The sequence below is a fragment of the Mustela lutreola genome, chromosome 17, assembly GCF_030435805.1.
Source record: "Mustela lutreola isolate mMusLut2 chromosome 17, mMusLut2.pri, whole genome shotgun sequence".
NCBI classification, from domain to species: domain Eukaryota; kingdom Metazoa; phylum Chordata; class Mammalia; order Carnivora; family Mustelidae; genus Mustela; species Mustela lutreola.
The window spans coordinates 15,179,821-15,204,822 of NC_081306.1; the positions used below are offsets into that span (position 1 = coordinate 15,179,821).

The 25,002-nt window shown below is 52.4% G+C and overlaps 2 protein-coding genes and 1 long non-coding RNA gene across 3 annotated transcripts in view; 2 read left to right on the plus strand and 1 right to left on the minus strand.

The window, feature by feature from the left end:
* The window catches only part of GRIN2A (glutamate ionotropic receptor NMDA type subunit 2A), a 724,518-nt gene that overhangs the window by 24,211 nt on the left and 675,305 nt on the right, over positions 1–25,002 (plus strand). The window lies entirely within an intron of this gene.
* The window catches only part of TEKT5 (tektin 5), a 36,249-nt gene that overhangs the window by 10,416 nt on the left and 831 nt on the right, over positions 1–25,002 (plus strand). The window contains exons 5-6 of the mRNA XM_059155297.1: positions 2,067–2,289; positions 22,863–23,017. Of these exons, the coding sequence (XP_059011280.1) occupies positions 2,067–2,289; positions 22,863–23,017 (378 nt within the window). The remainder of the gene's footprint in view (positions 1–2,066; positions 2,290–22,862; positions 23,018–25,002) is intronic.
* LOC131819888 (uncharacterized) lies at positions 9,486–10,957 on the minus strand. The gene is made up of 3 exons (XR_009349375.1): positions 10,705–10,957; positions 10,332–10,435; positions 9,486–9,858 (listed from the first exon to the last, which is right to left on the minus strand). It is a non-coding gene; the product is annotated as an uncharacterized LOC131819888 (long non-coding RNA).

Below are 25,002 nucleotides of genomic sequence, written 5' to 3' on the forward strand. Positions count from 1 at the left end.
AAGTTCTCGCTCCTATGGGTCAGCCGACGGTGTGACCCCTGGCGACAGCAGGTGCCTTTTACCTGATGCTGGCTGAGTGCTGCAGGCACCGCACTTTGCAAACAGCGTCTTGTGACTCCTAAACCCTTATTAAGTGCTCTCTGTTGCCAGATGCCAAGACAGGGTTTCACATTGAGTCCCTCAATAACCCTGGGGTGTCGACACCATTATTATCCCCATTTTACGATGGGGAGACTAAGGCTCAGAGAGTTGAAGCGCCTGAACCAAGCTCACACAGCTGGTGGCAGAGCCACAGTCTGAGCCCATGCTGGACACGGAGCCTGTGTGTTTTATCTTGGCCCCTTCTTTAGAGGACACATGGCCCCCAAAGCACATCCCCCCTACGGAGGCACACCACTTTCCAGTGGACAAGCTGCCTCGGGCTCATTCCCCCAGCCCAGGGAGAGTGTGACAGAGCAGGTTCTTTCTTCTGGGGAGGACAGCTGTCTGCTCCAGGGGAGGTTGGGGCCTTAGAGGTTGCCGCTCCTGACCTTGACGGTGCCCTTTCAGCAGCAGGAGGCACACTCCTGAGTCAGGTGCAGTCTCTCTCTGCTGTCCTTGTGCTTCCCCCTTCCTGGATGGATGGTGAGTAACTGTGTGACCTTCACAAAGATGCTTCACCTCTCTGAGCCTCGAGTATTTGTTGTCTGAAAGATCTGATTCAGATCTTTCCTCTCCCATCTCCAGAAGCCCGAGACCCCCATTACTGCTTGATTTTTGAATTCCTGCCAAAGACAGACCAGCCAACCACATATGATGTGTTCTTTTTAAAAATTTCTAGTCACCATGCAATCTAAGTGTGCTTTAAAATGTCTGAAAAGAGACTTGTATTTCAGAAAACCGAATCCCTTTTTTTTTTTTTTCCCCACTGCCTGAGAAGATAGATGTTTTATTTAAGAACTGGAGATTTCCCAGCTAGAAGAGACCTTAAAAAGTTACCCAGGAACTGAAGCCAGATCAGGGAAATGCATGTCCCTCCTCCTCAGAGGCTCCCCAGAGGAGAAGACCCCCCTACCCCAGGCCATGCATCAATTGTGTGGTGCAAAGGGTTACACCCTCGGCCAGGAAGACCATCTTTCCATCTGGTTCCCACTGGGGTTCAACCAAGGCAAGGGGCGCCCATGGGAGGCGGACGGCAGGAGGAGAAGGAGGTTGGGGGTTTCTTCTTGGCCCTCCTCTGGCCCTCAGTGGTGATGGCTTTGCACTTCTGCTAATCCTGGAGCTCCTCAGCACCCTCCGATCCTTTTTCTTTCCTTTTAGGACCCTAACAAGCACATAAAGCCTGCACTCCATCAGCCCGTCCTTCCCGGGCTAAAGTTCCTCCTAGCACATATACCGTGTGTAAATATCTTCTTTCTTTGACGTCCGTCTTCCTCTGCCGGAAGCTTAGCCCGGTGAGGACAGGGCTGTTGATGTTCTTGGGCCTGGCTCGATCCCGATGCCTGGAACAATGCTTGGCATGTGGTAGGTGTTCAGAGAACATTCGTTGAATGAGGAATTCGGGGCCATTAGCCTGACCACGTGCTCATTTCTGAACTGAAGGGGCTCTGTGGCCAGCACAGAACCCCAGTGCCTGCTTCCCAGCCTGTCTCTGTGATTCTGGTGGTGGTAGTGAGAGAGCTTTTCAAAGGACCCATTTTCTCCCCTACAACTCACCAAGCACCCTTTGGAAGATTAGTGCTTGCCAGGATGCTATTGCATGCCCTATAAAATGGGGTGGGGGTGGGGTTAGCCCAGTGGTCCCCAGTGGGGGGCCGTTGTTCCCCGTCTCCCAGGGGACATTTGGCAATGTCTAGAGACATCTTTGGGTTGTCACGACTGGAGGGACGGTACTGCTGGCATCTAGCAGGCAGAGGGGCGCTGCTCAACTTCCTTCAGGGTCCGGGGTGACCCCCCCAACAGAGAATGGTCCCGACCCAGATGTCAAGAGTGCCGAGGGTGAGACTCTGGATTGGGGATCCTCCAAGGCCTTCTTTCCACCGCCCGATTGCTGTCTTGTGTTAAGCTCATCCCTGTGCCTCCTGCAGGATCTCCGTGCCCGAGACCTGGGCCAAGTTCAGCAATGACAACATCAGGCACTCGCAGAACATGCGGGCCAACTCCATCCGGCTGCGCGAGGAGGCCGAGAACCTCTTCGAGATCTTGTCGGACCAGATGTGGAAGCAGTTTACCCAGACCAACCTGGCCTTCAGCGCCCGCATCTCCGAGGTGACGGACGCCAAGAATAAGCTGCAGACGCAGCTGGCGAAGGTAAGAGAGATGCGCGCGGGGGGCGGGGGGGGGGGGCTGCCGCCCGCTGGGCTGAGTCCTCATCCGCCTCCCAGGGGTCTTGGCTGGCCAAGCTGCCCACGCACCCCTGATGCTGACCCGGTCCTACCATCCCAGATCCAGTAGCCTGTCCTCCCGGAAAGGGGAAGGAGCCGTGGGTGTCACAGGGGGAGTACAGCATCTGGGGTAGATCCTTCCCCTCTCCCCTGATGATGGAACTTGGAGCTCAGCGTGGCTGTCAGCACGGTCCCCCAAGAGGCTGACGGCCCCCAGGGTCCTTCACTCCATACAAGGGCCTTGTGGTGGAATATGACAAGTGAATTTGGGTGCCATTATCAGAGCCCCAGGAAATGGGCCTGAGCAGCTCTCCGTCCACGTCAGCATCTTTGGAGATGGAATCCTTTTGGCCTTCGAAGGCTTCCACAGCATCAGGGGGGAAGGATTGCCTGATTGTGTCCCTGTCTCCTGCTACTGCAAATCCCCCGTCCTTTCTGCTGCTCCTATGCAAAGGCGATGTGCAGTCTCCCACCTTTGGGGGTGAGGGGGCCTCTCTGCATGGAACTTATCCTCCCTGCTCTGCCTCTGCTCAGTGAGCATGCCCGATGCTTGCTGGCCACCAGGAATGAAAGGAGGGGCCATGCAAACAATTCCCTGGGTCCCTGTCCTCAGGGGATTTGCATTCTGGTGGAGGCTTTGACGTGTGCACACAGGAAGGACTTAGGGATGATAGTCTGATGGGGGAGTGGTGGCAGGGGACGAGCCTTGAACCTGCATTCAGAAAACAGAGTTCTAGACACAAAGATATGCTATATATATGCGGGGGAGTTAGAGGGCTGCAAGCAAGGTTCAGTGGCAATTAGACAGGGGCGGTGTAAGCCTCCGCCGACATATGCCACCCTATAGCCTCAGGTATGGAGGGGGCCGAGGAAATGGAAGTTTCTAGGATGAGGGAAGACCAAGGAGATGCATCAGGGCTTCTCATAGGGACCTCACACCTGGTGGCATCAAGGGCAGGTCACCAGGGAGTTGGGCAGTCAAGGGATGGTGGGAAGGGTATTCCTGAGGGTGGTCAGTGCACAACGGACGTGTGTGGGATGGGGTGGGAGCAGGGGCCAGGCTCAGGTCATACAGGTCCTGGTAGGTCCTGGCGAAGAGTCCGGATTTTATGCTGAGAACCCAGAGAGACTTAGAAGGGTTTTAAGCGGAAGGCGTGCAGATCTACTCTCATCCTTAGGTGGCTTTCTTTCCCTCCTGGGTGGAACAGGGTTGCAGAGATCCAGAGTGGACACAGGGAGAGTGATTAAGAGGCTCTAGAAGGTGTTGGGTGAGAAGGACGGCTGGCTGAGCCACGGTGGTGGTGTCAGATGCGAGGGGAAAGGGAGAGATGTGAAACATCTCGAGAAGGCAGAGTTGGCAGATGGAGCTTCCCTCCCTCTTTTACCGAACATTTTCCTATGAATCTTCCCAAAATGGAGTTAAGAAACTTGTTCTGCAAAGGGCCAGGTTCCATTTTCAGCTCTGCAGGCCATTCGGCTTCTGTCAAAACAACTCAGTTCTGCTCATGTAGACAGCCGTAGACAGTATGCACACAGATGAGCACGGCTGTGTGCCAATAAAACTTTATGTACAAAAATCATCAGTGGGCCGGACGTGGGCCGCAGGTTGCAGTTTGCTGACTACAAATGCAGGTTTACATAGTTTATCATCGCTCCTTCCACACCATAGTGTGTGGTTGGGAGCACGGACAAAGCATGGCTGCCTGGGTGGGAATCCTGGCTCACCATCTCTGCAACCCTCGACAGTTTCCCTAACCTCTCAGTGCCCGAGTTTCCTCATCTGTAGAATGGGGATAATAATGGTTCTGACCTCCGGGATGCCAGAAGGATTATCTGAACCACAGCCCTCTGTCCAGAGTGAGCACTTTGTCGATGGTTATGATTTAATGGATTTGGTGGGTTTACTCATCCGTGTCCCTCCAGGACATTGATCCTGATTCAGCTGTATAACCCCCCTGCTTCGTAGAGCGCCCGGCACATAGTCAACACCTCTTACATCTCTGTTCAGTGAATGAGAGGAATCTACAATGTTGAGTTTCCTGTTGATATTTTTTTTTAAAGATTTTATTTATTTATTGGACAGACAGAGATCACAAGTAGGCAGAGAGGCAGGCAGAGAGAGAGAGAGGAGGAAGCAGGCTCCCTGCAGAGCAGAGAGCCCGATGCGGGACTCGATCCCAGGACTCTGGGATCGTGACCTGAGCTGAAGGCCAAGGCTTAACCAACTGAGCCACCCAGGCGCCCCTCCTGTTGATATTTTTTAAAGGAATTATCCGTGAATGAGTTAATGCTTTTAATTTCAAACCTTTTCTCTCTTTCTTTTCTTTCCTTCCTTCCCTCCATCCATTCCTTCCTTCTGGGGAAAAAGAAATGTGCTCTTACTGTGGCAAAATAAGCATAGCAAAAAAATGTACCATTGTCTTAGTCTGTTGTGGCTGCTGTAACAAAAATGCCATAGATTGGTGGCTTATAAACAATCGACATTTACCTCTTGTAAGCTAAGTATCAGGATGAAGCCATGGGCACATTCGGTGTCTGGGGCAGGCCCGTTTCTTGGTCATCGAGAAGACATGGTCTTCTTGCTGTGTCCTCACGTGGCACAGCAGGGAGGGAGCTCTCCGCAGTCTTTCTTATCCAGGCGCTAATCCCATTCAAAGTGAGCCTGCTGGGGACCTCATCCCAGCTCCAAGACCCCACCTCCTCTTACTGGTACAGCGCGGATTAGGTTTCAACATGAATTCTGGGAGACACACACACATTCAGTGCAGAGCAGCCACTGCAAAGTGTGTATAGGTCACTAGTGTAAGGTACTTAACACTGTTGTGCAGCCATCACACACGATCTGTCTCCAGAACGTTTCTCCATCTTCCCAAGCTGAAAAGAACTCCTGTGTTTAATTAACTCCATGCCCACTAAACCACTTCCCAGTCCCCTGTCCTCCTGGAAGCCGCCACCCGTCCTCTCTGTCCCTTACGAACTGACCCCTGCGGGTCACACTTCCACAAGAGTGGAATCCTACACTAACTGTCCTTTTGTGACGGGCTGATTGCCCCGAGCGCAGTGTCTCCAAAGTTCCTCCATGTAGCAGGTCACGTCACAGTGTCCTTCCTTTGCAAGGCCGGACAGTATTATATCAGATATGGGTGCTGTGTGTTCCTTCCTCCCCAGGGGGAACGTGGGATGGCTTTTTGGTTATTGTGCAGGCATTTTCTCTCTCTCTCTTAAAGATTGTATTTATTTGAGAGACGGAGAGGGAGAAGCAGGCTCCCCACTGAGCGTAGAGCTGATACAGGGCTCCATCCCAGGACCCTGAGATCATGACCTGAGCCGCACCGTTAGACGCTTAACCGACTGAGCCACCCGGGCGCCCCAGAGGAAGAGTGAGCATTTTCTCTTGAGGCATTTCATATTGTGGATCAAACGCAGTGCCTTGTTACATTTCTTGGCACGAGATCAGAGGCCTGGAGATGATTCAGGAAGCTCCTTTGGTAGGTCTCAGCAGCTGGGTTTTTCATCCATGAAACAGGGAATGAGAACTAATCCATGATGTTACTTAGAGTTGATAAATGCTTGTGTTTTTGCGGCGTCCTTAGCTCAGTGCTTGGCGAATGGTAAACATTTAAGAAAAGGTAACTGAGCATTCATATTCTCATCAATAAGGAGAAAAAGGATCTTTTGGGTGGCGATGGGGAGCAAAGCCCTTTCCCTGAATTTCTCCAGGGAAGCTTGGAATTATTACTAACCGTCTCATTGCTGCTGATGAGAGAGTCTTTGCAACTGTGTGGGTTTTTATCAATATTCATTATCTAATGACCAGCTGCCTTGCAAATAAGCCAGCGCCCATTTGAAACACCCAAACCCCAGCCCGACACCAGTGACCACACTCCCTGAGGGAGGACTTGTCTTCTGGTTGGTGATGACGCCACATCATGTTTTTCTAAGACAATAAAAGAAGTCCATGGAATGAAAATAAATATATAACAACCCTTTCACCTTTCCACGGTTTGCGTCAGCCTGAAGAATTGGAAATGCTCCCTTTAAAAATGTTAACTGTTAGTTGTTGAGCTCAGCCTCATTCCCCTTGGCAAGAAGCATTCCTGGAGGATTCTAGGCCTCAGTCCTCACCTGTGCTGCAAAGGAAGTGTTGCCCAGATGGTCATACGAATCCTTTTTGAAAGGCCGGGTCTATACAGTTCCCCATGCAGACTTCGAATCCAGCAGGGGTTTGGAGGTACACAGAAAGCCTTAGATGTTCACTGTGATTCTCGGGCTCCATCTGCAAGGCCACACCCCAAACCCTGGAACTTGGCTTGGACCTTGTCCATGCCCTTGATCCTTGTACTCTGGAGCCTGGGGTGTGTCCCGGTCACATTGACCTCTCCTAGAGGAGAGGCTGGTGACTTCTCTGGGCTCAAGCCATTGATGACCTGAGAGCAGGCTGCTGTCTTTGAGAACCAGTGCCTCCTGAGAACTCCCCGCCTCTCCTCTCCCCCACAGGACTCCAGAACTGCAGAAGTCCCCACCTGTAACCAGTGACCCAGTTGAATGAGCCTTGTAGGGGGTGGACTCTTAAGGTGAGGGAAAGGCGTGAGTGGGGAGGTATGGGGACATCACTACAGAGTAGTGTTTCTCCTGAAGTGTGGGAGCCAGGCCCCGGCCAAGGCAAGTGACAGTGGGTGGATCGCAAGGAAGAAAGTGTGTCTGCCTTCAGTCCTGTTTCAGTCCTTGAAATGATCTCAAGGGGAAGCCCTGATCACAGGCTAGAATACCTTCTTCTCCTCTTTTCAACAGAGAGTGCCAGCCTCAGGCTAAGAACTTGGGACAGCCGGCAGCATCTAGCCAGAGTTTAAATAACACGGTTTTACGCGCATCTCATTTCATGTTTGTTTTTTTTTACGGTTGTTTGCACTTAAGGCCAATGATGCGCATTTTCCACCAATCAGAGCGATAACAAAGTTCTGCGTGGAGGGCAGAATCGGCTTTGACAGACATCTGGGTAAGCAGCTGTCTGCTTCCCTTCTCTCTCCCTCCCTCTCTCCTCCCCTCTTCCAGACTCGGAGTATTGGGGGAACCAAATCCTTCCAAAAGGCAAACCTCAGGCATCCGATCTAATCCGAGCTGCCCACTTGCATTTTGTTTCCAAGCTTCCAAGCCGAGCCGGGTCATCCCTCCTGCGATGCATCGGGCCAGCTTACCCCATCACCTGGGTCGGCCCCGAATGCGGCAAAGCAGACGCCCCTCTGGGGTTTCTGTCACCCCTTGGTCCTATGAGCTCTTGAGTCCAAAGCCCGTTTTCCCAGCTTGGACGTGAATGTGGCTGGAGCTAACGAGGACACCAGGAGCTGGGGGTGGGCGGGGAGGAGATGCGGTCAGGATAAGCCCAAAGCACAGCCTCAATCAGGCTGTCTGAGAGACAAGTTGGATTCTTGACTTCCTCTCAACTGCTCTCTCCTTGCACGTGGTGTGAACTTTCTTGTAGTTAGAGGCAGCAAACAGGAGCCAGGTTTCCCCTGAGGACTTCCACCCTGCCTCCTGCTGCACCATTTTCCTCTGTGACTCTGGCTTCCAGATGCTTCTAGATGCTTCCACTGGCTTCCAGGGGCTCTGGCTTCCAGGTGCTCAATCCCAGACATCAGGGCCCACTTGGACGCCTCTCTTCCTCTCCCACACCCTAAGTCGGCTCCATCAGTAAATCCGGTCAGTTCTACTTTCAGAATCTCATTGCTCCCCACTGCTGCTTCTGCCTCCACCCTGGCTGGGCGTCCACCATCTCTTGCCTGGATTACCACTGTGGCCTCCCTGTGCTCTGTTTGCTTTTGATAGTACCCATGAATTTGCTGGCAGCTAGATAAGAGGGCATTTGATTTACAGGGAACAAAAGCTCAAGTGCTTTAGATCCTTCTGAAAGCCTTGAGAGCTTGGCCCAAAGGTGCAGGTGACGAGGTCTCTCTGGGTAGCACCAGCCCGTGTCCCTGGGTCCCCCATCTTTACCTGGACTGGTCCTGTTTGCACCATTGCTGTCTGGAGAACTCAGCAAAGTTCCTCACCTTTGCAAACCCAGAGCCTCACGAAATGCACGGTGCACCAGGCATCACGTAAATGCTGGCTGCATGGTTTAAATCCAGAGAAAAACACCAGTAGCCAGTGGGCTGAACTTGGCCTGCCTATTCTCTGGCCCCTCACATTTTCCTCTGAACAGCTTTATTTATCCTTGACATGTCATTAGGTGCCTGTTTTCCAAGTGTACAATTTGAGAATTTTTTTTTTTAAGATTTTATTTATTTGCTTGACAGAGATCACAAGTAGGCAGAGAGGCAGGCAGAGAGAGAGGGGGAAGTAGGCTCCCCGCCCAGCAGAGAGCCTGACATGGGGCTCGATCTCAGGACCCTGGAATTATGACCTGAGCCAAAGACAGAGGCTTTAACTCATTGAGCCACCCAGGCGCCCCAATTAGAGAAGTTCTGACAAATACATGTCATGAGGTACCTTCAATCAAGGTAGTGAACAGATCAAAGGTTTCCTTGTGGCTCTTTCTCATCTCTTTCTCCACCCCCCACCCCTGCAGCCCGCCACAACCACCGACTGCTTTCTGTCCCTGTAGAGGCGTTTACGTTGTCTAGACTCTTTTGTGAAGGGAGACATACTCGTGTGCACTGGGTTCTTCCATTTGGTTTCTTTCACTCAGCGGAATCAAGAGTCCTGGTTTACTCATTGATGAGCAGTACGTGTTGTGTGAGTATAGTATTGTACGTATAAACCACTAGTATATGTCATATCCACACACCTGAAGTGGCTTATCCATTCACCTGCTCAAGGACCGGAGGGTTATTTCCAGTTTGGGCTGTCACCTTTAAAAGTGACATGTCTAGGGACGCCTGGGTGGCTCAGTTGGTTAAGCAGCTGCCTTCGGCTCGGGTCATGATCCCAGCGTCCTGGGATCGAGTCCCACATCGGGCTTCTTGCTCAGCGGGGAGCCTGCTTCTCCCTCTGCCTCTGCCTGCCATTCTGTCTGCCTGTGCTCGCTCTCTCCCCCTCTCTCTCTCTGATAAATAAATAAAATTTAAAAAAAAAAAAAAAAAAAAAGATGCTAACGCTCTTTCTGTAGAAAAAAAAAAAAAAAGTGACATGTCTACATGTTTGTATGCACTCTTATAGAAGATTGTTTCATTTTGTTTTAATATTTTGGCCAAAAAAAAAAAAATGGAGATTTTACAGAAAAGTTCAGATTTCCAGAATCTCTAGAGAAATGGGTGGCTCCAGCAGTTCGGAGCTCAGGTTTCTATGGGGGGAGCGGCGGGCAGGAGCTGAATGGGCACCACGTTTCTTTGGACAGGGCCCGGGCCCTCCAGTTTGCCTGGGTCCCCAGCACCCCTGTCATGGACCACCGCATTCGTTTGCATTTCTTGCCTGGGTTCCAGTAGGCTCGTGCATTAGACACGTTTTTCTCCATGCGTCGGAGGAAATGCAGGAAAGCAGATGTAGAAAGCAGTCGGGCCTGGGAAGAGTTTAACAGAACACAGAGGGACTGTGAGTTTTAGCCTGGAAAGCCTTCGCTTTGGGGTTTTGCTTTCCAAGTGCTCATTAACACCAGCAGAGCATCCTTTCCCTGGGAGGCGGTGCCAGGGCAGGAAGTCACAGTGTCTGAGGGGTAAGGACCCAAAGCTCGCGATCTGAGCGCCCCAGCTCCTACTGCCAGCCCCTCTGTTTGTCCAGGGAGGTCTGGAACCTATTGTGGAGTGGGAAATACTTTCGTGCTTCACAAGCAGCCGGATCCCATCCAGCACCGGTACCCGCCGCCAAGCTACTGACGGCCCTTTCTAAAACTGGCCCAGCCCAGGGGAAGTGGAGCCCGCCCGCCTGCCCCTGTGGCCATGGGCAGTCTGGTGAGGGGGTGGGCAGGGGCCAGGCCTTCTACATGGTTGCTGCTTGGCGAGAAAGTTCTCGAGAAAGCACTTTCTAAGTGCTCACCATCAGGCTTTCGGAGAGTGTCAAGACTGGAAGTGATGCTACTTTGCCCTTAACGTCTTTCTATCTGGCAGCAAAGCATCGAGTCTGGGGCAGACTTCATACCTCTAAAGACAAAAGAAAAGAACTTAGTGAGACTTACCTTTTCCCCCCCATTTTCTCTCTTGTGGTTCCTTCTATTAATGGCGAGGATGATTCCTTATCTACTTGTGGCAATAAAACAAAGATCCCCTTTTAAATACATGTGTCAAAGGCTGAAAAGGGAGTTGATTTGAAGAAAAATAGGAAATCGTTGTCCCGCTGGTATGCGGGTATGGCAGGGTAATTCAGGGAAAGTCTCAGGGTGGCATGCGGTGGGGCTCCGCCTGATACTCACCTTTGTGCCAAAAGGACTCAAAGGCTCACCCGTGTCACGTGGGCATAGGTCTCCTTGCTGTACCTGGGCCACGTGGGCGGACAGCTCTGAGGGCGGGGTGTTGGGGAGATGGACTGCCTCACCAATTATCTGTCCGCTGTGACACCAAACAAATGGGAGAGAAACTGCTGGAATTTGGAAGAGCGAGCCAAGGTCCAGAGCTAGGAAGGTAGCCAGCAAACGCAGGAAGTTGGAGGGAGCGAACAGGAGATGGGGTAGGCCAATCATATGCTTTGACTGGAAGCCGAGGGTGGGGCCGTCGCTGGGACTGGTTGCGGCTGGGACAGGAAGACTGTAAGATGCCGCCTGGCAGAGGTAGAGGGTTGCCTTGGCCTCACCTGGGTCCCAGCAGTTTCCTAATTTCTTCCAGGTTGTGGCTCATTCACTTCTGGGTCCTTGGCTGTTTGCCCATTCGGGGCCCCCAGCTTCGGGTACACCCCCAGTCGTTGCATCTGCTGTCTTGTCTCGGTCCAGATTCCCCTTGCATCCCCGCGTTCCTTGTCCCCCCACCAGTGAGACCCACGGTGCAGAGCAGATGGCTGCGTTCAATTCTGACTCTAGCACTTCTTGGCTGCGTGGCCGAGGCCAGCTTGCTTTACCTCTGTGCGCCTTGGTTTTCCCCCTCTGCAGAATGGGGGCAGTGACAGTGAGAGATATTTGTGAGAACAGCAACAGCTTCATGAATATCGGTTGTAAAGATGGTAAAAAACCGAGGTCTCATCTCCGAGCTGGAGTGGGGAGCAAGCAAGATGGCGGGAAGAAGAAGCGTGTCTGCAGTCGGAAGACCAGGGATGAATGTTGGCAGAACTGAGGGATCTCGGGGAAAAAACCGAATTCCTCCGAACCTCCATGTCTTCATGCATAAGGCAGGAATAATCCTGCCGGCTGTGAGATCAGAGGGGAAGGTGCTGCTGAGCAGTTCTCGAACTCGGCTACACCCTGGGATCACCCAGATGCCTGGGTATCGCCTCTAGGAATTCTGATTTAAGTGCTTGAGGTGTGGCCTGGGCATCCAACCTTTTAAACTCCCTGATCCCAGAGGTTCTGAGTTCAGTGCTTCTCTGAGTGTGGTCCTTGGACCAACAGCACCAGCATCACTCAGTAGCATGTTTGAAATGTAAACTCTTGGGCTCCATTCCAGCCCTTCTGAATCAGAAACTGCAGGGCCCATCGGTCTGCGTTTTGACAAGTCCTCCAGGTGTGTCTCCCAGGTGTAGGCATGCAACAAATGTTTAATTCCCTCTCTCCCTGAAACAGATACTCAGTTAGATCATCTTATGTACTGGACTGTGATTGAGGATAAGACATGAAGGAGACAAGGTCTCTGCCCTCAAGGGGGCTTATGTTCTAATGCGGGAGACTAGTTCGATAAAAGAAACACAATGAAAAATTGTCATACGCGTTAAGGAGAAGCTCAAAGACCTGACCTAGTGGATTACCATGGATTTTCACACTCAGTCAATTGTCCCCTCTGGCAGAGAGCCTCCACCAGTTTCTAAACTCTAAACTCCTCCAGGACTTGCAGGACCCCTGACCTCAGACGGCCTCTCAGCAGCTCGTGCTTGCATTGGCTGGCATTGTGTGAAGACAGCTGGCCACCTCTGGACAGCAATGACTGGGAGCTGGGCTAAGTCAACATCTAGCCTCCTCCTCACCTGGGGCGAATTTCCTCCTCGGTGGCATTTGCCAAAGTCTGGAGATGTTTTGATCGTCACAACTAGGGGGGCAGGGAGCTACTCTCAGATAGTGGGGAGAACCCAGGCCTGCTGCTTAACACCCCGCAAGGTGCAGAACACCCCCGCAACAACAAAGCGTCTGTCTCCAAGTGTCAGGGTGCCGAGTTTGGAACACCATGTCCTCGAGGTTTCGCGACCTGAGTTTCTGGTGAGGTTGCCCGGAGCACTCCTGTCCCCTGTCTCCTTGCTTCTGGGCTTGGCTGCACTTGAAAACCTTCCACCATTTGACCAGCGAAAGGATTCCAAGCTGCCTTCTCCCTTCCTGAGCTGGGAAGACTCAGACACCCCACTGAGCCAGACACCTCCTTGGAAACCCCTTGGCTTCGCGCACTTTGGAAAACAATGAATTCGCAAGCTTGCACAAAGCACCCACAAGCCAAAGGCCGGCTGGAACGGCTAAATCCATTTTCCCCTCCACATCAAAAATTATTTCCTGGCCTCAGAAGCTTTCTCTGCTGTCACAAGACAAGACGCAGGCAGATAGTTTTACATGGCAAACAATCCCGCCAGACCCAAAGCGGTGGATTTCTGTTCCAGCCAGGAACATCGGCGCACTTTTCCGCTGAGTGCGACGTTGGTTTCGGGGGAGGCCAGCCTGGCAGTTGCCTTTCACACCTCATACATGGCCAGAGCCCATTTCCAGCGGGGGCCTCACCCTTTCCCTACACAGGGGCTGGGGTGGGTGGGTGGCCGGGTGGGGTTGGCCCTCAGCAGGTCCCCTGCGAGGCTGAGAGTGGCTGGTGGCAGCCATGGGACTGCAAGCAGAAGGAGAAAGAAAAGGTTCACCCTAAAGACCAAGCTGAGCCAGTGTTCTCAGTGCTCTTCTTGTGTTACATCCTCTTTCCCTTCTGCAGCCTTCTAGAAGGCGCCTCCTGATTTTAGGGGCTGGGCAGGCAGAGGTCTGTGAAATCTTGCCTCTCCTCACTTGGCACGCTCCCGTCTGTTACCAGTGAATACCCGGTGACCTTGTCCCTTCCCACCTTGCCTCTCCATCGCTCCCTGCCCTCCTGCTTCCCACCTTTGTCCCTACTGCCCATCCCCTCCCCCCAAAGGCAGCCAGAGAGATCGGCATCAAACTACAACCCTGAGCCCATTCTCCCACCTTAAAACTGTAATGTGCGTGTGATCACCTGAGAGTTTTGTTAAACTGCAGGTTCCCTTGGTACGTCTGGGGCGGGACCTGAGACCCTGCATTTCTAATAACACACTCGGAGTCCAGGGATGCTGGTCCACAGGCGGCACTCCGAGTAGGAAGGCAGCAGAGAAGTTCTCCGAATGCCGGAGAACTCAGAGGAGCAGCAGCCTTGCATGACATGGGCTGGTTAGGGTAATCAGGACTTGACTGTGATGGGTTACAGCAAGGGTCTCCAACTTGCTGCCCCAGGGCTCAATTTTGTATGTAAAGTTTTACTGAGGGGCGCCTGGGTGGCTCAGTGGGTTAAGCCACTGCTTTCGGCTCAGGTCATGATCTCAGGGTCCTGGGATCGAGTCCCGCATCGGGCTCTCTGCTCAGCAGGGAGCCTGCTTCCTCCTCTCTCTCTCTCTCTCTCTCTCTGCCTGCCTCTCTGCCTACTTGTGATCTCTCTCTGTCAAATAAATAAATAAAATCTTTACAAAAATAAATAAATAAATAAATAAAAAATAAAGTTTTACTGAAACACAGGATCCCTCCCCTACCTCTGTGCGTTTACATATCATCTGTGGCTCCTTTTGCACTGAAGTGCCCGCATGGTTGTGACGGTGACCCAGATGGCCCAGAAAGTCTGAAATATCTACCGCACAGACCCTTAGAGAAAAGTCTGTCCACTGTCCAGAGCATCTTTAAGATGGCCATGCCCCAGGACCACCCCCTCCCCCACCCCAACCACCAACGTCTAGAGGGTTTGACTTGAAGACTGAAACACAAAATCACGCACACCAGAACCATCCCTTTGCCTGACAGGTCTTGGGCTGGGTCCCAGGGACGTGGCCCCAGGCATGCAGGGAGACAGGCAACGGTTTGAGGGGTAGAGCGCATCGCCTGGTCCGGGAGACCATGCAGCACCCTAGCCAGTGAGGGGAGCATGGGCCCTGTTCCCCATCTAAGGAGATCGCCCAAGCGGCCCAGGGCTCTGAATGGGGGTGTGGGTTTCGCAGCTGGTTTGTGTTAGGGTTTGGATGGGAACCTGGGTCTCCTGCCTTCCCGCCCAGGGCTCCTACCTCCAAGACAACCCGCATGGAGGCCCAGCGGCTGGGCATCTGCCTGGAGGGGGGTTGTTTAACAAAACAAATCTTGGTCGTAGGGGGTGCTGGGAGGATGCGGGCTGCCATCTGTCTGGGGCTGGCTTCCTCTCCGAGCCGCATTCCAGAGGCTACGGAAGAGGACGTTCCTTCTCCCTTGCACAGGCCGCCTTGACCCCTTACATCCAAATAAGTGGGTTGATGGAGGTGAAGTCTGAGCCCTGGAGTGGATGTCTGAGGGAATTTACGTTGCTGGGGAAGACAAATTCTGTCAAACGATTCTGTTTCCTATTGTCTTACAGTAAAAGGGGAAAAAAAAAAAAAAAGAGCAATGATCCCAAAGGAAAAATCTAACAACTTGAACATTATAGGATGGGGGTTGGAGATGACGCGGGGGTGCAGGACAGTCCCGTGGCGTGTGCCAGGGACTGGACTAAGCACGTCCCACTCATGATCTCATTAATGCTCACAAGCACCTTATGGGTGGGTTATTGTTTTGCTGGGACTCCCCCCAGATGCCCCAGTCTCCCAGCCTTGACTGGCAGGCAGCCGGCAGCAGCTGCTCCCAGAGCCCAGAGCTGGGGCCTGGGGAGCGGTGAGCCCTCCGCAGTCACCACCTCCTTCCCATCCAGCTTCTGGGCCCAAGCTGCCGAGGCTCCTCCCATGGGGTGACCCCCTGGGCCAATCCCGCAGCGACCCGCCCAGCCTCGTGTGAGCCAGGCTGCGCCCTGCCCCGGGAGCCTGGGAGCCTCTTTCCCCCTACTTCTTGGGCTCTGTGGGAGCAGAAAGGCTAACACCCCAGGGCCTGCGGGAGAGGGCATGCTTCTGGAGCTCCGGGCAGAACTCAGAGGTCAGGGTCCCGGGAGAGAGGAGAGAGGAAGAGAGAAGGCGAAAGAGAGACAGAGCGCTCTTCCTGGCCTAGGAAAGATGGGGAAGGGGCTTGATGACCTTTGTGTGGCTCTTTCCAGGGTACATTTGTAGAAGAAATGCACACACGCGTGTGCACACACTTGCTCTGGGAAGTGCGGGTTGTGGCACCTGTGCTCTTCATGTGGCTCCAGAGATGTGCGTGTCTCCCAGCTCCGCATGTGTGCCGGGCAGTGGAGGGGCTTGTCCCAGGCCAGCCTCCGCTCCGTGCAGTGCCAGTGATTACCGTCCCCATTTCACTGGAAAGGCTCAGAGAGCCTAGGACACTTGCTAAAGGTCAACCAGCTTGGGCTAGGCTTTAGACAGACTCAGGCAGGCCAGTGCCAACCTCTGTCCTCTTTTTAACCCAACACCCCGTGGTGTGTGTTAGTCCATGGTGGGGGCAAGTGTTCTTTGAGCACCGACGAAAGCCCCCCACAAAGTATCTGGCACCCAGTAAGTGCTATTCCAAGAGTTGGATGTTGTTTATTATTTATTATTATTATTACTGTTGTTATTGTTATTGTTATTATTACTGTTATGTTCTGGTCGTTGATTGGTATAGGCGCTGGAGATTCAGCAGTGAGCAAAACAAATCTCCTTCTTCTCTTGGAGCTTACTTTCTGGTTGGGGGAGATGAGGAAGTTAATGAATAAAACACATAGTATGTCTGCTGGTGTAAGGACTCCAGAGAAAATTAAGCAGGGGTTTGGGCAGTTGGGAGCACTGGCCAGTTCGTGGGTTGCAGTTTTAAAGGAGATGGTCAGAGAAGGCCTTCTAGGCATTCTAGCCACAACCTGAAGGAGGGGAAAGAATGAGCCACGTGGATGTCTGGGGAAGGAGCATCCAAGCAGAGGGGACTGTGCAAAGGCCCTGTGGTAGGCGTGTGTTGGGTTTGATGTGGGTGTGTGAATACACTATCTCTGGAAGCAGGTGGGTGGGTGAGTGGGTAGATGACTGCAAAATGAGGTGGGGGTATTTGGGACACTCATTTTGTGTGTGTGTGTATGTATACACACACATGTACACGCACACACATGTACACGCACACACATGTGTGCATATAACAGGTGCCTTGAATCTGAGGGATCCTGAGCCTGAAGGGTATTCAGCTTGCCCAGACCTTCCACCTTGGAAGGCTGCCTGTGCTCTGAGCTTCTTCCCTGCCTTCCTTCCTCCCTGAGGTATGGATGTCCCCCCGGCCATGGTGGAAGGAGGGCACAGCTCTGGGCTGGGGCACTGCAATACCAGGTTTGCAAAGTTATTGGCATCAGATTCAACCCTTGATGAGGCAGCTACTCCTTCCCCAGACTCCTTTCTGGAAGCCCAAGCCTGCATGCACAGCTCAAAAAAAAAAAAAAAGAAAACATCTTCCACCTGCTCAGTGAGTGTTGGGGATGAACTGAGTCCCTTTACCTTACTTGGAGCTTCCTGCCAGGACAATCAGCTCTGATTTACAACACCAAGTCCCTGACTGTGGTCATTAACCCGTTTCCTTCCCTCGGAGACTCTGAATGTTAGGGTGTCTCTGAATCACGTGCCCCAGTGGTTCTTGACCGTGGCTGCACTTTTGAATTACTCAGGGGGCTCCTGAAACCTCTTGATACCCAGACCCAGAACCCAGATACCCAGAAACCAGAACCTCTGGGGGAGGGGCCCTGGCATCTGTATTTTTAAAAAACCCTCCTGGTAATTCTAACGTGCAGCCAAATTCAGGGCACCCAGGTGGTTCAGTCAGTGGCTCAGCCAACCCTTGATCTTAGCTGAGGTCTTAATCTTGGGGTCGTGAGTTCAAGCCCCGCATTGGGCTCCATGCTGGCTGTGAAGATTACTTAAAAAAAAAAGAAAAAATAATAATAATTAACATGCAATTGAAGAAACAATACCCTTTCCTATCAGATGGTATCTTTTTCTTTAATTGGCTTTCTCTCATTTAAAAAAAAAAAAGAAGAAACTGAAGATATTTTATTTTTATTTATTTATTTATTTTTAAAGATTTTATTTATTTATTTGACAGAGAGAGATCACGAGTAGGCAGAGAGGCAGGCAGAGAGAGGAGGAAGCAGGCTCCCTGCTGAGCAGAGAGCCCGATGCGGGCCTCGATCCCAGGGCCCTGAGATCATGACCTGCGCCGAAGGCAGCGGCCTAACCCACTGAGCCACCCAGGCACCCCAGAAACTAAAGATATTTTAAAAGGAAGCTTAAATCTGGTGGGGTTGTGGGAACGTTTTCATTTTTTGATCCAGAGAAGAGAGAGGATTTTATCACACTCCTCACTTCTTGGCACATCCTGTTTGCAAAAGGCCCTTTCCTTACTTCTCGTTTGCTTCCTTTTATCCCCATACTTGACATGCGCCCCCCTTTCTCCAGTAGATGAATTTCCAGCGATGACCAGGCTAATTGTTAAGCATGATCTCTCGGTTGAGATGTCTTCTTACTAAATGTATACGGCTGTTGTAGGTGTGGGGATTTTAAAAAATTTTCTCCAAAAGGGATTGTGTAATACAGTTCAGTCTGTTTCCTTCTTTTCTCGCCCTGCATGGTTTTAAAGACCCAGCGTTGGTCCTCCCCACACATAATCCTTTGCCCTAATGGGCCCCAAAGGTCCACTGCAGTGCCCATTTGCTTTCTACTACTTGTTCTTCTCCATGGTCAAGGGCATCCTTTGCCAGCTCACTGCCCATTACAAGTGACACTGCACTCAACGTTCTTGACCTGTGGATACTCCTGGTAGTTTTGGGATGTGACCGTGCATACCCAGGAGCGGGTGTACTGGGATATGTGGGGCACCCTCTCAGACTCGGATCTCTTCTTCTAGGGGACATTATGGAATTTGGGGTCCAGGGACCTGGCTAGACCTTGGAGCCTATGTTGGCACCAAACAAACCCTTAGCTTCCTCCTGAGCATGAAGGTCAAGGATGCTGGTCTCCAGCTCCTGTCCCTGGTCAGTCCACTTGGTCTCTGCCTCCCGCCCTTGGGTTGTAATCCTCAAACTCCTGGAGGCTGTGTCATTGCACACGGGGCTTCTGGGGCTGCATAGGCTGGCAGGACTGGGGTGGGTGGCAGGGGCTGTCCCCAAGACAGAATGCATGTGTGTGTGTGTGTGTGTGTGTGTGTGTGTGTAGCTTTTTTCTCCTTTCTAACGAAAAGGACCCTGGCTGCGAGTGACAGAGGCTAGACACGAGGTTATGGGGGACAATTTTGACAGAGTGCACTCACCTGGGCAGATTTGCTTTGGGTGTGAGTCATCAGTCGGTTCTAGAATGCCAGAATGCTCTGGAAAACCCCTACCGTTCTGGAAAATCCACAGGCGGGCCTGCTCAAGAAATGCCAACGGGAGACAGGAGGTGGTGACTTGGAGAAACAAACCCCAGTCAGTCCCAGCACACACAGCCCTTCCCCCATCACCACCAGATGCCAGGCCAGAGGGGACAGGAGGCAGGGGACTTCACAGGGGTCCCTTACCCTTTGCATCCTCATCTGGGCTGTGACGGCCCGCCCAGGTCCCCGGCTGCCTTCCATTCTCTCACCTGCTGTATCTGTACCCGGGAAACAGTGTGATACAGGGTTTCCCCAATCCGGTCACCCCCAGGGCCACCTTCCCAGTTTTACCATGCCGACGAGCCACCCGGGCTAGTATTGACTTTTTTATTTCGGTGTAACGCGGGTCCCTGAAAAAAATGCTTAAAAGCACATTCATGTAAGATGTGTTTATGTCCCCGGTATCAACAGAGAACCAACAGCACCTGCTTTAACTGGGGGGTAGCTAGAAGGACACACGGAAGGAAAGCAGAGCAAAGCTGTTGAAACATAGCTTCAGCCTGTTGGCCCGCAGAAGCCTCTGGATTCTTTCACCCCGGCACCCCTTCCTGGACGTGGTTAGCAGGCTTGGAAAGTAACTGATGAATTTCCCTCCTCCTGGAACTGCTGCTCCTCGCGGGACTGTGTCCCGGTCCCTCCACCGCGCTCACGAGAGGTCTGCCTCAGAACGGAGATGAACCCACCCACGCGTGGTCCCGCCCCCCCCCACCAATGTCTTCTACACGAAAGACATCCCATAAGTTTTTTGTTTTTGTTTTTGTTTTTAACCGAAAGGGAGGCAGGAACTTGAACGTGTGTGATGCTGAAGAAAGCACTTGTGGTTGTACGAAGCACTTGTCGGTGCTTAGTGAGAAATGTGTGTTACGTGTTAGAAATGTGTGTTGCACAAGGAGCAGGTGAACGAGTGAACTCTCCGCCAGAACGTAAACTCCACCGGCATGGGGTTTTTCCATCTATTGTGGTCACTTCTGCATCCACCTCATAGGTGCTCCGTGGACATTTTGGAAGGGCAACGCGGGAATCCATGAAACCGTGAAATAGTGAGTGAACGAAGAAGGGATCGGGCACCTGAACAAGAGTCGGCACTATCCCTAGACCCAAGAGCCAGGCCTTTTGTCAAGTTGCAGGCCCCCCAGTTGCAAGCCCTGAGCTGGGGACCAGCGGGTGAAGAGAGCAGATGGGGAAAGCCAAAGCAGCCCAGCCTCAGAGCGCTGGCCGCTGGCCGGTGGTCTCTCAAGGCTCCTTTAGCGGCAGAGGGGAGCGCGCTGGGAGCTGCCTTCACGGCTGGGGCAGGGCTGGCAGGTCCCTCCCGCAGCCGAGCCTCCGTGATGTGTGTCCTTCCTACCCCATCACGCCAACAGGCCGCAGACACGTAGACGGTAGAGGGAGGAGCTGTTTTCTCACGGGGCCGTGTGATGCCAAGAAGCGTTTTTCCTCTCTAGAAAGCTGAATTTTTCTTCTGTAGGAGGCTGGGGTGGTGCCTCCTGAGATTTGTGACAGCCGCCCCCTCCCCCAACACACAAGGGCACATTTCTAAGGAAAATACCCACTTCTAAGAGAGCTATCTCCCCCCGCCCCCCGCCCACCACCACTGGAGTGTTTACATGGAAGTTCAGGTGCCGAGCACCGAACATTCTTCTGGGATAATGTTTAACCGACACATGGTTGGCGGCGTCACTCTGGTCCTGGGTGGCTCAGTGAGGACCACGAGAGAGGGCCAGCCTTCCACCTCATGGGCTTTGAAGGAGGCTGAGCAGTCCCCCTGCCCCCTCCCGTGGCCCTGCTGCCCGTCTCAACCCCAGTAGGGAAAAGGCCTCCTGTTGTTACTCTGAAATAGAAAAATGCTCTCTTTCTAGACTTTTTTTTTTTTCCCCCTAAGCTAATAGGGAAGCCAGGTTTTTAAAGCACTTTCTTGGTGCCCATAGTATAGGGGCTCAACGCAGCTAAAATAGTCATCCCGGTACCTGTTAGGATCTGTGAATATCTCCTAGCCCAAGAACATATGAAAAACATGAATCTAATGTCCTGGAAGGTGGGGCCTGGGTCTCATACTTGCAATCCCTGCCCCATTCAGGAGCCCTGGCATTTTCGTGTGCAAGCAGTTTTCCCTGATACCGAAATTTGGAGATGGACCTGACCATATAAAGTTTTGGGCACACTGTTTCCAAACTTCAGTGTGGATAAGGACCGTGGAAGGGCTAGCCAAACATCTAGACCTCCAGATCCCACTGTGATTCACTCCTTCATTCAGTCATATGTTCATTCATTCATTCTATGACTCTTTATTGAGCTCCATGAGTAGAGCTGGTCGATTTAGCAAATAAAAACACAGGATGCCCAGTTAAACCTGAATTTCAGAGCAACAACAGACCATTTTGTTGGTGTTGGTGTGTCATTTGCAGTAGCCGACACACATTCACATAAAAGGCCTTGTTGTTGATCTGAAATTCACATTAAGATTCATTAAGAGAATCTTGTGTCTTATCCGGCAGCCCTCAGTCTGTGCCAAGCACTGGCCCTGCCGATGGGGATGCCGTGTGGACAAAGTAAGGCCCCCACCTTCTCGGAGTGCACGTGCCTGTGAGGGAGGCGGACAAACAGCTAGCAGAAGGAGGGATGCTGGAAGTCGGAGTGGCAGGGGTCCACGTCCAGGCTTGTCAGGAAGAGAGCACATAGGACCTCGTCATTGGGTCCTGCCAAGTCTGAAAGTGGTGTGAGCGACCCACAGAGAGTCCCCTGGCAGGAGAGGGTCATGAAGACTAGAACTGCTCACAGTGCTGTTAGGGACAGGAGTGGACGTGCGTGGAGTACTCTGGGTCCCGGCGTACTTACGGTCAGCCAAGTGCAAGATCGGGTTCCTTCTGTTCCTGTACGGCGCCAGCGTGGCTCGTCTCCGTTCGTCCTCTCGTGCTTTCATTTTTTTATTACGGAAAACTTCAAACACACAGAAGTAGAGAGAATCCTATAAAAGGTCCCCATGGACCCAGCACGAATATCACCGTTTTGCCAATCTTTTCTCGTAATGACCTTTTTCTGATTTTCGCTTTATTTTCTATTGAAGTATAAAACTCTTGCAGTAAAGTATACAGCTTGATGAATTTGGATAAAGATTTTTCTGCCTGTGTTTACACGTAGGGAGCCTCCATACCAATCAAGATATAGAGCATTCCCGGTCCCCGGCAGGCTCTCTCCTGTCCCTTCCTGGGATTTGTACTCCCATCAATTGTAGGGCATTATACTGGGGGAAATATTTCTACACATAAGTAGAAAATGTTGAGTCTCTCTCTCCCGTGTTCTCCCTTTCCCCCACCCCCTTCCTTCCTTCTAGTTTATTTACTGACCTAGTTACTAGAAAGGTAAATTTTGGATTACAAAAAGATCTAGAACAACCTAGATTAATTCAGATTCAAGTGGATTCAATCATAAGCTTTTTGGATTGTTTTGGACGATTGTGTTCATCTTTTTTTTTTTTTTTAAGATTTTATTTATTTGTTTGACAGACAGAGATCACAAGTAGGCAGAGAGGCAGGCAGAGAAAGAGAGAGAAGCAGGCTCCCTACAGAATAGAGAGCCCGATGTGAGGCTCCATCCCAGGACCCTGGGATCATGACCTGAGCCGAAGGCAGAGGCTGAACCCACTGAGCCACCCAGGCGCCCCGATTGTGTTAATCTTAAAGGCCTTTCTCTTCCTGCCTCCATCCCTCCCACGGAACACTCATTGGCCGACTCCAGTGGACTCTGGAGATTGGAAACGCAGCCAGCCTTGGCAGCTGCCCCTCCCCCACATTCACAGGGTCCTCAAGCTGCTTTCCAGGGTTGTCTGAGGAAGAGCGCAGCCCCCCTGCCACGGGCGTTCTAGGTTGGGGAAGGAGTCATTTAAGCACCCAGCCCGGAGCTGGCTGCTTCCTTGACACACCCCTGCATGCTCCCCACAGACGCTTCAGGAGATCTTCCAGGCGGAGAATACCATCATGCTTCTGGAAAGGTCCATCATGGCCAAGGAGTGCCCACTGAAGGTGGCACAGACACGGCTGGAGTGCCGAACCTGGCGGCCCAATGTGGAGCTGTGCAGGGACATCCCACAGTTCAAGTGAGTGGGGGAGACCAGGACGGGGATGGGTGGGTCTCCAGAGCTCCCCAGAAACCTAGGTCTGAAAAATGGACTGCTCCCTCACCACTGCCGATCAGGACAGGTACCCCCACAACTCAGCAGGACATGGGGCAAGGTCTGGAGTTCCCGGGCCCCCTCCATATCCTCCCCCACCTTGAGTTCTGGGCGTCCTCCAGCTTTCCACTGGAAAACTAAGGAGAGGAAGCCTCTCAGGCCAGAGACATGGTCTGTGTCCCAGGGTTGCTTCCCCGACCCCTGCCCACCCAGGAGAGAGGCGCCAGCTCCCACCACCGCTTTGGTCTCCATCTCCATCTTGGAAAGTTCTCTGTGAATGCTGGAAGAGGAGGGCTGCTTCTGTGCACAAAGGGCCTCCTCACTGAAGAGGGGGTAAAAGGCTCATGTAGCCCCAGAGCTGGGGTTTGTGAGCTTGGGGGTGGGGTTTGGAATGCATTGAGGGCCAGGCAGAGAAGGAACAGACTATCAGAAAATCTGTGTGACCAGGGGCGGGCCCCTCGGTTGTGTGGGCCCTCCATGCTGGGGCACTGTACCAGCTCCCTGTTGTAGCCCGATAAATGCTCACGAGTCAGTGGCTTGTCCTTGTCCTGAGCTAGATGTGTGGAGATGTGAGAAGAGCCGGAGAAGTAAAGAGAGGGAGGAAGAATATTCGGAGAGAAAATGGCTCCAGGTGACGCTGTGTGATATTCACACAGCCTCGTTACTACCAGATAGTCACTCAGGAAACGGAAAAGCTGTGTGTGTGTGTTGGCAGGGAGTGGGCAGGAAAGTGACCCCAGGCTTTGATCTTGGAGGCCTGGCTACCTGCTCCTTGGCCTGCTGCTGGTCTGGAAGTTCTTCACCCCTAGATGGGGGGGCAGTGTCCAGGTCCCACCCCAGCTAGGCTGCAAGGGGTCCAGCTCCCTACGGAGGGTTGGGGGAAGCTCTCCCAGTCCTCCTGCACCCGTCCCCTGCTTCTCAGATGCTCAGGTTGGATCCCAGCACCCTCTGGGTCCGAGGGCTCTCTGATAACCCATCCCAGGGGACTTACACGGAACAGGGCTTTTGGGGACCAGATTTGTCCTGGAGGTCCTACTGCTCTAGGACAAGCTCCCCGCCTCTTTGTGCACCAGCTGTGCTGCTGAAGAGGGTAAATGGGGAGCATGGATGGGTCGTGTTTGGCTCAGGGGCCCAGGCAGTGTGCACGTGTGTCTCTGTGTGTGTCTGTGTGTATGCACACACACACGCGTGTGCTTGACTTGACTGTGTTGGGAACTGAGCAGACAGGAGGACAAGCCGTCTGCCTTTTCCAACAGCTGAGCTGCCCCGTCCGTTCATTACTTCCTCACCCCGCCATCCTTCCTTTACCACCGTGGGGCCTTCTTTCCTGTTCCTTCTACAGATAACCCCTCCCCCTCTCCCATGAGTCAGGTCCCATCCATGCCCATTCCTGAAAATGAACACCTGTTTAAATTCACATATAAATTAATTAACAGAGACAAATGTTAAAGCTCAGCTCCTTACATCCACAAGCCACATTTCAAGCAGGTGGTCATAGGCTGCCCTACTAGACAGCATGGAACATTTCCGCGGCTGTGAAAAGTTCTGAAGTTCTGTTGGACAGCTCTGGGATAGAGCCCCAAGGAGCTAAGAGGTTCCAACCTGTTCTGTGACCTCTCTCTAGCTCAGACCTGCCATGGGGAAGCCCGCCCTGATATCTAAATCAAGACCTTCCAGTAGCCTGAGCCGAGAGTGGGACCCCAGACAGAGCCCCGCCACCGAGCTGCCATCACAGCTCACTGGGCGAATTCATTCCCTAGGCCCGCTGTAACAGGAATCTGAGTATCTGTTTGCAGGTCTCATGGGCAGGTACCCAGGAGCGGAATTGCTGGGTCACATGGCTAAGTCTACATTTAACTTACTGAGAAACTGCCAGATTGTTTCCCTAAACACCCTGTACCTTCCTTTGT